The 13,737-nt window shown below is 36.5% G+C and overlaps 1 protein-coding gene across 1 annotated transcript in view; it reads left to right on the top strand.

Moving 5' to 3' along the window:
• The window catches only part of LOC140162363 (alpha-N-acetylgalactosaminide alpha-2,6-sialyltransferase 1-like), a 48,555-nt gene extending 35,586 nt beyond the window's left edge, over positions 1-12,969 (top strand). Inside the window, exons 5-8 of the mRNA XM_072185575.1 lie at positions 1,069-1,317; positions 2,970-3,053; positions 6,678-6,765; positions 11,679-12,969. Of these exons, the coding sequence (XP_072041676.1) occupies positions 1,069-1,317; positions 2,970-3,053; positions 6,678-6,765; positions 11,679-11,852 (595 nt within the window). The 3' untranslated portion in view covers positions 11,853-12,969. The remainder of the gene's footprint in view (positions 1-1,068; positions 1,318-2,969; positions 3,054-6,677; positions 6,766-11,678) is intronic.
• The last annotated feature ends 768 nt before the right edge of the window (positions 12,970-13,737 follow it).

The following is a 13,737-nucleotide window of genomic DNA, read 5'->3' as shown; positions in this document are numbered from 1 at the left end:
AGGTATATCAGTCGCTGATATATTATGCAGCTTATAGAGGGTATGCAATACGACGTCACTCAAACAGAGTCATCCTCATTTAAATAACATTCTGTCCTCCATACGGTACCACGGACAAATTCGCACGATAATACAATAAAACGTGTGATAGGTATGAATGGTTGTGGAATCGATCTAGAGACCTGTCCATCTGTCATCTTAAGTTATCTTAAGTCGTGTTCACATGGTCGGACATAAGTGAGTTATTACCGGTAAGTGGCTGCCATTTCAATTGTTATACCGTTCCGGTTGGTTTATTGCATACACTCTATAGAACACGGATAACCTCTATAGATAGACGGGCAAACGATCACTGCTCTCATCACCTGTCATGTTGTGGAGATATAGGGGGGGCAGGGGGCCTCTGATAAAAAAAAAGGAAAGAGAAAATCGGGAATGAAAAAATTGCATAAAATGGGCTAAAATAGAGTATTTAAACGAACATTGTCCCAAATATAAACATCGATATTTATACATCGATAATATGATGCAACCGGGAAATTGTTTTCGTCTTTGCCCCCGAAATCTTTATTTCTCCACACCCATCATGAAAAAAATTGTTTCAAATTGTTACCTCACAAAATATGTCGAGGGGTCCATTTCACTAAACTTTACGAAGCTTCGTAAGTCTCGAAATCGTTCGCAACTTACGACGAGTCGTCAGTTTAATTTCACTAAACTACCCTTTGTTATGAATGGTTAGTTGAGTTACGAAAGGTCAAAAGTTGAGTGAAATCAGTGGGCTATTACATGTTGTTTACCATGTTATCCAGGAAATGAAAGACAAACATAGTTTCAAAACAGGTCAATGGCTTTGGATTTAGTGACATTTGATGTTTTTGCCCGCTGATTTCTGGACAAACCTATAACAACGACACAATGCAGAAACAGTATTTCCCTGTCAACGAACGCCATGGCTTAATTGTGTAGAGCGAAGTTAATTCGTCGTATCTAGTTGACCAAAGGGGACAGCTCAGTTCGTTTACCATACTCTTTGCTTAAATCATGCTTATTTTTTATACATTGTAGAACTAACGCGGCAATTACAGAAGGACACGAGGAAGACGTCGGGAGTAAAACATCATTCTACTGCTTTGGAATGGTAACTCTCTCTAATGCAATATCAAGAATGAAAAATAAAGGCTTTCCGAAGCCACCATGGAACCCAAAGATACGTTACATATTTTTTCCAGAGAATGATTGGGCGTATCGATACATCTATGCTGCATTGACAAATAGAACTTTACCTAAAGGAAACACAGGAATTTACGCTAAACGGTAAGTGGGTAAGATGCACAAGCTAAACATCCTCCCGTAACATTGCCGTAAAATGTAAAAAAAATCTCAAAAATCAAGGTGACATTCTCAATTGTTTGGATCAGAAACGATCGTCTCCCCAAATATTAGCAACATCAAAAGATATGGTATTAACAGCTCTCATTTTCGTTTATTTCCAAAATATAAATGTTTATGACCTAAAAAGAAAAAGAAAGGGAATCGCGGCATGGATTGCGAACTGCGTTAGAATGCGAACACCACCAAGCTACCATGTATACGTTACTGGACCATAACATTAAAATGTCGGATTATATTAAGGTTATAAAAAACTATTTTTGCAAACATTTTTGGCCAACTATTTTGTCAACACTTAAATAACATTATGTTAAAATATTTGTGCCCAGCAAACACAAAAATGATCTTAATGTTTTTTCCAAAATGTTTTAATAACATTTAAATGTCGGGTTATATAAAGGTCATGAAAACGTTTTAAAACGTTTTGCATGAAACACACTACAACAATATTTTTAAAATGTGTTCAAAATGTTATTGTTAACTATTTTTGCAAATATATTTTTTTTCCAAAACGTTTTAATAACGTTTAAATGTCGGGTTATATAAAGGTCATGAAAACGTTTTGGGCAAACATTTTTCGCAAAATATTTGTTCAACCCCAAAATAATATTCTGTTTAGAATGTTTCGTATCAAGTTTTCAAAAATGTTTTTGGAATGTATGTTATTAAAACGTTTTTATGCCCTTTATATAACCCGACATTTAATCGTTTTCTGTAAAACATTTTGTGTTTGCTGGGTAGTAGATTATCAAAAAAACGTGTTATAACCTTAATATACCCTTTATCTAACCCGACATTTAACCCGACATTATAACCTTTTGTGAATCATGTCGAGACCGTTTTGTGTTTGCTGGGTACTTAGATTAGCAAGTATAGTATATGGTGTCAAACTGATCTATTAGCAATCAAAATGTCGCTATGACGTCATAATGTGAGCGCGCCCATGCAAACTGGGAAATTATGTTTGTGTACAAAAGTATAGGCAAAATTGATTTTCGGCTAAAAATTCCACGAACATGCGATTTACACCGAATTATCTCCTAAATATAAAACTAACAGGTAAGGAATAATTTGACAAGATCGAAATGAAAATGAAAATCATTTTTGTTACTGTAGAAACAAATGATGGGCCTCTCTCTCTCTCTCTCTCTCTCTCTCTCTCTCTCTCTCTCTCTCTCTCTCTCTCTCTCTCTCTCTCTCTCTCTCTCTCTCTCTCTCTCTCTCTCTCTCTCTCTCTCTCTCTCTCTCTCTCTCTCTCTCTCTCTCTCTCTCTCTCTCTCTCTCTCTCTCTCTCTCTCTCTCTCTCTCTCTCTCTCTCTCTATGAAAAGGAGATTGTTGCTGAAGAACGTAAATTAATTTTAAAGCCATCATGTACAATTTTCGTCAAATTTAATTGTATTATTCTTTATCCAAAATGCTGACTATATTTAGTAATAACGGTCATATATGGCTGCACCCTCAATAAAGTTCATGTAGCGCCCACATCATAGCATTTTCCGCAGAGCTCAACAACCTTATTTCCTGACATTCCCCCGACCATGCATTATTTTGTTTTTTTTGTTTTGTTTTGTTTCAGAGAACCATTCATATTCCCAAAACCACTGATTGCTGAGGAAATTAAAATTATTCATCCAGACTTTTGTAGATATGTTGACAAGACGTGAGTATTAACTCTACCCAATGCGTACATAAGCATACAAGAACTCATGTATTGCTATTGCTATTTTTATTGGAAGATCTCATTGTGATTTCTTATTGGAAGATCTTATTGGAAGATCTTATCTCTTTGGAATATTTTATTTGGAAGATCTCTTTGGAATAGTCTAACTCTCTGATAGTCCCACGCGATATCCTTTTAATTAACATTCGGTCATTTCAAATATTTAGTTTTAGTTTTGGTTTTGGTCACGTGGTTTCCGAATTATCCTGCCTAATCACTTGAGTCACAAGATATCGAACTCTTTGTTTCTACCTTTTGTTAAAAACTAAACATTTGTATCAGGCAGATTCGGTTTTCGTTTCAGTTTCTTATAAGTGGTGTGAAGAAGAAAATTACAGGGTTTGAAGTTACCTGATCTAAGTATACAAAAGAAATGTTTAAATTTCGCAGTGCAATATTCACGAGCAGAGAAGTCGAACAAAGCAGTCTACATTTAATTGAAAGCATTGATTTAGATTGAAAGCATTGACTTGAGACTACGAAATAGGTGGGCATACACGAGGAAATTTCAATTGCAAGGCCCATTACTAAGTTACATAGAGTATGTGCTCACTGACCATGAAGCTACGCAATTGTACAAAATACACGAAGCAATGGGTGGCCTTGCAATTCCTTGAGCGTGCTCATAGATTTGGGGATATACTCAAAACATAAGTAGTGGCTAATGATTTTCGTAGTCATATCCAAATGGCTCATGTCTTGTCCTGAAAGCAAAAGATTGCCATCCTCTCCTGTATATCTATACAATTTTCCATAAAGAAAAGGCTAAGGAAAACTAAGATCACAAAAGTTAACACCACCACCGCCAACAACATAGGCCTACAAGTGTATTATAATAGCATGTGCACACATTTATCATGTTGTGGATGGTGAATCAAGTTGGTCCCTACATTTCCCAAATGAATGCAGCGACCAGCTCGTGTTCACTCAGCTGATTGGCTGAAGGAGGTTAGATTGCATGCAACAACCTTGAAAGTAGAGCATGTCTCTACCTTTTTTGCCTGTTGTTCGGGGGATTAATTGCCTGATGCTTGGGGGATTAATTCCTTGCAAATCCAAAATACACGGAGCAATCTTTTTCCAAGGTCTGTGCAACAGGCAATTGCTTGGAAAATTGCCTCGTGTAAGTCGGCCTTTAGCTTATTTCACTGTGAAAATATATAGACCAACGAAATATTTCCACAGACATTACAATAGACACTTGACAGATTATACACTTGAGTGATATAATAGACACTTCAGTGATATAAACACTATTGTACACAACTGTATTTATGTGCATGTCGCATGACGGAAGATCAATACCATAGAAAGCTGGTTTAAATTGACTTTTATTCAATTTATTTATTAATTTATTATGCGCAGACTCAGAAAGGTTTTACCTCAAAAAAACCTCAATCTCCTGTTTAAGGCTCTTATTTTACCTCACATGGACTACTGCGACTCAGTGTGGGGAAATGCTGGTACGACCCTTCTGAAAACGCTTGACAGGTTGCAAAACACTGCTGGCAAAATTATTCTTGGTCTCCCACGTAGGTACCCCACTGATTTTCTTCTAAATACCTTGAAGTGGGATAAACTTGATGCCCGTCGCAGTATCCACCTTAACATCATGGTCTATAAGAGCCTTAGCAACATCCTTCCACTCCCTTTATGTAACATCTTTTCCACAGTCAGTAACAGTCATGGCCACTCTACTAGATCTGCATCCCAAGGTAATCTTGTCCCTCCAACTAACAGAAGTGCCTCTGCCAAAAGAAAATTCTCCTCCAGAGGTGCACTGTCCTTTAATCTTCTTCCTACCAGAGCCAAAAATCCGTTGCCAGCTACAGTCGGTTATTTTAAATATGCTTGCAAGTAAATTTCACCTGATGATGTCCTATAGTGCAATATCACTGTTTTTATATATCATTGTTGTTTGTATGCAAATTGTATGCCTAGCTGGTCTAGTTCTTAATGTATTCATAATTTTGTTAAAATGTGCAATCTGATATATACTTTTATAATGTATTTTAATATGTATTGTTTATTTTTTGATGTTTTAAGTTTGACCCCTGGGCCAAACTGAAAAACAGTGTTTACACTGAGTTTTGTTACCCAGGCAAAAGAAGTTTTAATAAATAAAATAAAATAAATGTGGGTATCGCATGATGTGATAGGCCTAGACTTAGAGTAAAAGAAAGATGGAGAAGAGAGAGAGAGAGAGAGAGAGAAGAGATCGTCAGAGAAAGAGGGTGTGTGTGTGTAGGGGGTTAAGGGTAAGGGAGAAAGAGACACAGAAGGGAGAGAGCATTGGAAGTGGGAATGGAAGGAGGGGGAGAGGAGAGCTCAAGAGTGGAGTGGAATAATAGGGAAGAGTCGATATCGAGTGTGGGGAGGGGGGAGGGAGGAGGTTATATATGTGGCCGAGGGAGCATAGGTAAGAGGTATGGGTTGTGCTTTCCGGGGAATAAACTAATTCATAATCAAATCATCTACATCATCATGCATCGTATAATTCAGACAAATAAACAAAACACCCCCACCCCCTCAATATATGCACATGATTTCTACATGTAGGCCTCGTAGAACTCGGGTGTAATTATAAGGTGTCATGAAAGTGTGCCACCTACGACAGAGAGCATCAACTGACGCCCGCGTTGATAGATATCCGATAATGAAAATGTTAGCACAATAGGCTATTATATACGCATGGTTATAGGCCATTATACTTTTGGTTATATATACCCTCTTGTGTCCTCCCAGCACAATAGTGTTATGATTGCAGATCAGTCCATCTCCACTTTTTAATCCATTGATTTTTGGTTTCTGAACAAAAGAGAAACCAAAACGAATCATTTGAAATGAGGGATTGGAATTGGTGAAAACACCAAAGGCCTAGCATACTTGGTTCTAAAGTTATGAAGTTTTTTGATGATGTCTATTTTCTTATGTATTTTATTGTTTTTTTCTCCATAGGTTTACCTTTATCTCAGTTTCAAATTTGCCACCTTTGGCCCCCATGGACCAGATCGTGTCACATATAACTGTACAACAACTTAGGTTGTCTTTTTCGTCTCTAAGTTACGTTGTAAGCAAACTCGCACCTTTAAAAGTTAATTTAAACCAGACTATAATTGGAAGTCATGTAGCTTTCCTTTATATCGATCCACATAAATAGAGTATTGTCGTCTGGTACTCTATTGTACCAAACGCGCGTGATCTCAAGACAAATTTTAGTTTTGGTTTGTGGTTTTGGTCACGTCATTTCCTTGATTGACGTCATTATCGATAAAAAGTCGTTTCAGTTTTCAATTCAGTTTGTTATATTATCGTGTGAAATCAGGTTTGAAGTTACCTTGATCAAATTATACAAACGAGGTTTTTAAATTTCACGAGCAGAGAAGTCGAACAATTCAATATAATTATATTATATTGTGAATGCCTGATTTAGTTTTCGAAATAGCCTTGGCTTATTTCACTGTAAAAATATAAGACCGTTGAAATATTTCCACCGAGATTACAAAAGAATACCCTGAGAATAGACACTTGAGTGATATATACACTATTTTGTTTTGCCAACAGCTGGTTAAAGTCTCCAAAGTTACGAACAGGGGGCCGAGCAACGACTGGAGCCATCATGCTATTTCTTGCACTTCACACATGTGACGAGGTAAGACAGAAGTGTATAATTGGTGAAATTCGTGCTTGAAAAATATGATACATTGCGCCCCTCCACCTGCATCCTATACGTAAGGTTATGTTTGAAATACCGTAGAATTCTGATTAAAAGAAACTATGCCTCTAAAGAAGTATTTTATTTTATTTTTTATTTTTTTGGAGGGGGGGAGCTAACGAAAGATACGAAAGGGAGACACCCACTACGAAAACATAACAATAAATAGGTCTCACATTAATTATATTTGGGCAGTCACCTGTATCAGTAATAGAGAGGTTGCAATTTCCATACGTCGTAATCGTACGCACCTCTATCTATTAAAACCACTCTTCTGACACGAATCAAGGATGCGTCTCTAACCAGTTTTGAAGATTTGGCACGTACAAAATAAAAGTTGGGACAACGTTGAAAATGCATAAACAGGTATCCATTTAACCATATTAAAACCAGTCATGGGTAATGAACACATGCAGGAAATTCTAACTATTACTTTGATCCATTTTGGTTGGTAAGAAATTATTATAGGTTAGCGTAGGAGGGCTGGTTAATGTAGTCATGGTAGTGGTCTTCTCACTCGCTTCTCGGTTCAATCCCCCACGGTGCCTTGTGAGTTTGGTTACCGATCCATTTTCTCCGGGCGCTTCGGTTTTCCTCCTGCATCTACAATCGGACCTCTTCCCATATCCCTGTCCCGTCATATCCGGATGGCATTCATTGAATTTAATAGCCTCTGCGCACTATTGAGCTTAGCTTTGGAGAGGCGGCGATAAAAACCAGTCAACCGCCATTCAGAATTTACCAGACTTTTGTCACAAGCATTTTGGTCACAAGAGGGCCGAGCGTCATATCTAAAATCGTTGAGATATATACCGGGTACATCCGATACGTTGTACGTGGGTATAAACGTGCATTCAAGAGAGATTGCGATTTCCAAACCTAGGTATCGGACGTACGTTTATCTATTCAAAACACACTCTCCTGCATCGAAGCAAGGTCACTATGACCATTTAGCCAGTTTTTAAGATTTTCCACGTGCGAAATCAACGTATATACATCTTTGAAAATGCACAAAATGTCACAATGTGTTAAAGCCAGTCAAGGATAATGAACACACGAAGGAAAGTCTAATTATTATTATGATCCTTTTTTTGTAACAAATCATTATAATAAAGGTGCAGCGATGTGTTAAAAATTGACAAAATTTATACGCGATGTCCATAGGCAGAGATTCCCCATTGAAATGTGTGTGAAACTTTGCGTATAAAAAATAACATTGCGATTTCACATTTTGGATTCCAACGTGGAATAAAACGCAGGTGCTACGTTAAAATATGCAGAACGAAAACGTCTCATTTTGAAAGTGAAGTTATGATAATGGATGGAGTGATCCTTAATCTACCAAAATATTTGTTTTGGGGCAACTATAATATTCGGGGAGCATAAAAATACAATATTTTAGTCAAAATCAAAAGCGTGCTGTTTGAATTAGGCAGAGACTCAGTAGCCTACGCTAACCATTATTTATTCAATCACTGTGCCCTCTATTGACCTAGATCAGATATTATTAGTAGCTTATAGTCTTTGTTCCAGGCGCCTTATTCTTCTTAGTCCCCGTCCCGCCACCGTGTTGGGCCCTTGGGCAAGGCGCTTTGTCTCGCTTGCCTCACCCCACCCAGGTGCAATGGGAAGCTGTTAGGGGTAGTCACAGTCGTTGTACTGATGAACCCTGCGCCATTTGTAGGCAGCAAACGTGGTTCCGACATATTCTAATAACGGCGGAATAAATGTAAAGCGCGTTGAGGCTGTTTACGGCATTAAGCGCTATATGAATATCTACATTTTGTTCTTCGTGACGAATAAGCACAATCCAGTTTGGAACCGAGACTAGCAATATTTAACACCGTATTAACATACGTAAAAACGTACGGTCCACGTGCTGCGTATGGAACATCGCAATCTCTCTAATAACTCTAGGACAACGAGTTTGTGATTTAAGTTTGTCTTCCGTCGTAAAACATGCGCGTCTTTACTTGCAAACAACTTAAACTAATCGTAGACTAATCATTAGCAGTCACTTTAGTGATAAACTGTTTACCCCAGCACCTTACCCGCAGGTCGGACCGACCATCGAAAATGATAGAATGATGGGGGGGCACCATATATTTCTACAGTAAAATCCACGATTTCATTTCGCTCTTGTAGTATTTCAAGAGATATTGACTTATAAATCAAGTTACTTTGATATAGTAATTTCTTTTGTTCGTAGAATGTTTAGCCAGAAATTTGCCTATACTTTTGTACATAGCCAAAATTTCAAAATTTTGCGATATTATGTGGGAATGTTTGTACTTATTTTGGTATCACTGGATTAGTACCGCATTATAACTGGATAAGACATTTGACGATTTCAATTATCGGTTTCTGAACAACGAGGTCATAAACGGTCTAAAATTGCAAGTTGTCCTTTCAGTGGTAAAGTTATATTCACAATTTACTGATTGGGAGGCATTCTTGCGACCTTCTTGGCCACAGAAACTTGTGATGTTTTATGGTATTAAGTAAACAAAGACCACTGCTATTAATAATGATGTTTTCATTCATTCATGCATTCATTCATTCATTCATTTATTCATTTATTCATTTATTCATTTATTCATTTATTCATTTATTCATTTATTTATTCATTCATTCATTCATTCATTCATTCATTTATTTATTTATTTTCATTCATTCATTCATCCATTCATTCATTCATTTATTCATTTATTTATTTATTCATTCATTCATTCATTCATTCTTTTATTCATTTATTCCTTTATTCATTTATTCATTCATTCATTCATTCATTCATTCATTCATTCATTCATTCATTCTTTTATTCATTTATTCATTTATTCATTTATTCATTTATTCATTTATTCATTTATTCATTTAATAATTTATTCATTCATTCATTCATTCATTCATTCATTTTCACTCATCAAATAAAAAAATGTTGATAACAGCATTAAAAGTTCATCACCGATTTATCATTATTCCGCCATGTATTTAAAAAAAAGTCTTATGCAAAGTTACTATTAATTCGTATTGTATCTGGCACTCCTCTTTTCGCCAACTGCAAGTGTTCCTAGAATGCTGTTAAAATAAAGAAATTTTAATGCTAATTTATTGCACATTCTAGGGAAGCTTGGTTACCTTTTTGAAATAGCCGAGTGAGGGGTTTTCCAGGAAAATTATTCGTGTTTAAAAACTGAAGCATCCTATGTATAAAAGAAAAATTATGTGAATATTAACTGTACATCATATATAAGGATTCGTGATACCCAATTTTGCTACAGTTTATGTGGTTTAGGAGGCAGATAATTGTATTTTAAATTTATATACGCCACAATATTTTTTTTTTTTTTCAATTTAGTGAGAATGAAGTAAGAAAAAACGTTGAAAGTTCTATGTAAAAATTACAAAGAATATTGTTTCGTTTTTATGGTAATCTAATCTTTTATTTTCTGAAATAAACTTTGGGGTAGAGTGTGGATTTTTTTTTACATAAATGATGAAAACATCGAACGTGTATACAAGAAAAATGGTAGGCTTCAAATACTGACATGTATATATATATACACCAGGCACAAAAAGAAACTCGTCAGTTATATTCATCCTTGCTGTTCAATAACTTGATAATTTTAGATTATTCTGAAATATACATTTTGTTAATTGGACTTTTCTTTCTCATTTGACACCCTGTTCGTGAACATTGAGCAAGAATTGACCAAGATATGCGCCTCCAAACTCTCAAACCCCAAAATGAAAAGTTGCAATTTTAACGATTCAATTCTGCCTGTTACACTGTGTGCTTTATTGATTGGCCGGTGGTGCTTGTGTGCAATACAACGATGCGTTCCCATTGAAAATCGTTGAAAATGCAACTTTTGATTTTGGGGTTTGAGGCGTTGGAGGCGCATATCTTGGTCAATTCTTGTTTGTTTTTCACGAACAGGGTGTCAAATGAGAAAGCAAAGTCCAATTTACAAAATTTATATTTCAGAATAATCCAAAATTATCAAGTTATTGAACAGCAAGGATGAATATAACTGACGAGTTTCTTTTTGTGCCTGGTGTATATATGAGTAGCACGTGCAGCCCGGCGAGTCAAAATCGATATAATGTATTGTGTATGTATAGAAGCCTATTTATTGTCTGATTTCTGTATGTAGAACACACAGTTATCAACAATTGAGCGCTATCAATACACATTAATGTTTTTAATCAAATAAATTTCAAAATATGGTACGTTTTCTGTCTTTCATTGTCATGTGGTAGGCCTATGTTGAAGTGGTTGATGTCTCCCAACAAGTCGGTCCAACAAGTAGCCGAACGGTCTAAGGCGCTAGGACGATACTGTGTCCATAATAGCGGCGCGGCGTGAGTTCGAACCCCACCTCTGCCGAACTTAATTTACTTTTTTTTTAATTTCATATTAGGGAACTGTTGCTGGGAAATTTATGTATGGTGTAGGGAGGAGTGTGCATCTGTTTTATATGACCAAATTGGATATTTATACTTGATATATTATTTATTTGTGTTGTGCATTTCCGACATTACTATTGTGTTCTGTTATTTTTATGTATATATATATATTGATGAGTGAAAAAAAAATGAATGAATGAATGAACAATGACCATTATTTAAATGGGAGTGGGGTATAACTTGTTTGTAGATGTTTATGTACGCTTATTTATTTCATGTAAACTATTGCAGCAATTGTTAAATCAGATGCACGCGTTTACATATTGAAAGTATATATATATATATATATATATATATATATATATATATATATATATATATATATATATATATATATATATATATATATATATATATATATATTGGCAATACATTTCCAGGTCAATGGCTTTGGATATATGGGTGATCCAGACAGGTTTACATATTATTACTACGACCAAACATTTGTGAAACAAAGTTTAACTAAGGCTTCTAACCACGACTGGCAAAGAGAGAATACTTTGTGGAAACTGCTGATAGATGAAGGCATATTCCACATGTATACTAGGGATTGATGATGGATACATGAACACTCCTGAAAATGTTTCCATGTTCGGAGAGTGAGATAATCGCTAAAACGTTTTTGTAAATTTTTATAATATAAGAATGAGATGAAACATGCAGCGGTCAGACTGATGGCACACACCGACATCGCCTGGCTAATAATTATTTGGTGCAGCGGAGACATTAAAATGAATACACGGGATCGATACACGTGAATTGCTATGCACGATTTTGATATCAGACGAAAATCTTCGGATACTGGTTTAGAAAATGATGAATATCTCCCGTAAATGAATTTTTCTCAAGAAACCAGATGTGGTCTCATACACTTGAAAATACGTGTTGAACAGATATTATAGTCGTTAGCGTGCGCTTTGAAAATTGGCCGTGCGCTTTGAACTCAAAATTTGACCAAAACTCTCAATTTTATATTGCGTTGGTCCTGTAGGCCTATGGACTACAGCGCGCAGCAGGCTATAGTGGCACTCACTCAAGTGGAGACAGTATATTAACCATTGACCGCAATGTCGTATACAAGCTTGCTTACACAGCGAGAAATCAATTACCCCGTCTATTGTCATAGCCTTAGTCAGGTCACTTCGCTAATAATATGCATCTCATAAGGTCCGAATAAAATATCCATGTGTGGCTGTGGATTCAACCTACCATGGCGATTTCTACTATGAAGATATCGGGGCGATGTCACTGTGTGGCATCGTTGGCGAAAGATGCGTAAACTGTTATGCATAATGTGATCGCAAAATGTCATGGGAGGTTAACAGTTTTACTTTTACTCGAAAACGGTGCAAGGCAGACAGGATAAACTATATTTCCCCTAATGAACCATTATGACCTGAGGAATGCATTGGTACAGTATTTCTTTATCATGATCTCAATTCGACCCACAATCCTGACGAAAATATTTGCCACACCCTAGTATTAACTGTACAACATCCTCCCACGCCCAACCTCCAATTCTGCAAAGTTGATTTTGACAACATCGTCATCATTTCTACAGTACAGTCTCCCAACATTGACAAATGTTGGGTGGGGTGGGGGTTGTGGAGGGTGTGGTATAAGTTGAATGTGCCTGTATACAAAGATAATGCAGAACTATCACATGTTATAAAATAGCAAATCGAAATAAAAGTTACGAAAAATGACTTTTAAATATACAGAAGACATTTTATATTTCGTAAACTGTCTAAATGACTAACTCATGTCCATAAACATAATTATATTTAGACCTCAACATTGCCACCATTGGCCTGAGAATACATTTTTAGTAATTTTGACCCCCCCTATTGTAGGAGCAACCCCGGAAAAGCACTTTGGGCACCTTTTTAAATTAAATCATACGGACAATTTCAGTCTTGAATCCGTATCAAACAGAAAGTGGACACTATTTCCCGTCCGCACTTGAAAGCCTGAGGGTTGCGCACGAGATTACATCACCAGTGGCTGATCTAGAATGTGGGTTGTCCCAATTAGAGAAAAACATCTAAAAGTTTCAAAATGGCCCAAAGCGGTCATCGCGTCACACGTGATATCCGCCATCCATACATTAAGGCTGAGAAACTTATGCAAAATGAAGACATAGTTAAAGCCATTTGGTGGACCATTTTGACAGTATTATTGTGTAAAAAATCTAGTTTGAAAAAGCCAAACATGATCTGCACTGGCTACCAGTTCGTCATCTCATCACTTATACAATTGCTCTCATGACTTTCAAGAGCCTGCGTGGAATATCACATGGTTACATCACTGAAGTCATTTCTCGCCTAATTTTTCTCGCACACTTCGCTCATCATCTGCGCATCTCCTCAAGCGCCCGGACATTCACAGAACAATCATTTGCAGCATATATTATCTGCAGAACTTTAAAACATGCGCACC

Source organism: Amphiura filiformis, chromosome 10 (genome assembly GCF_039555335.1).
Source record: "Amphiura filiformis chromosome 10, Afil_fr2py, whole genome shotgun sequence".
NCBI classification, from domain to species: Eukaryota; Metazoa; Echinodermata; class Ophiuroidea; order Amphilepidida; family Amphiuridae; genus Amphiura; species Amphiura filiformis.
The sequence above is the reverse complement of the archived record's forward strand: the minus strand, read 5'-3'. Positions and strand labels throughout refer to the sequence as shown.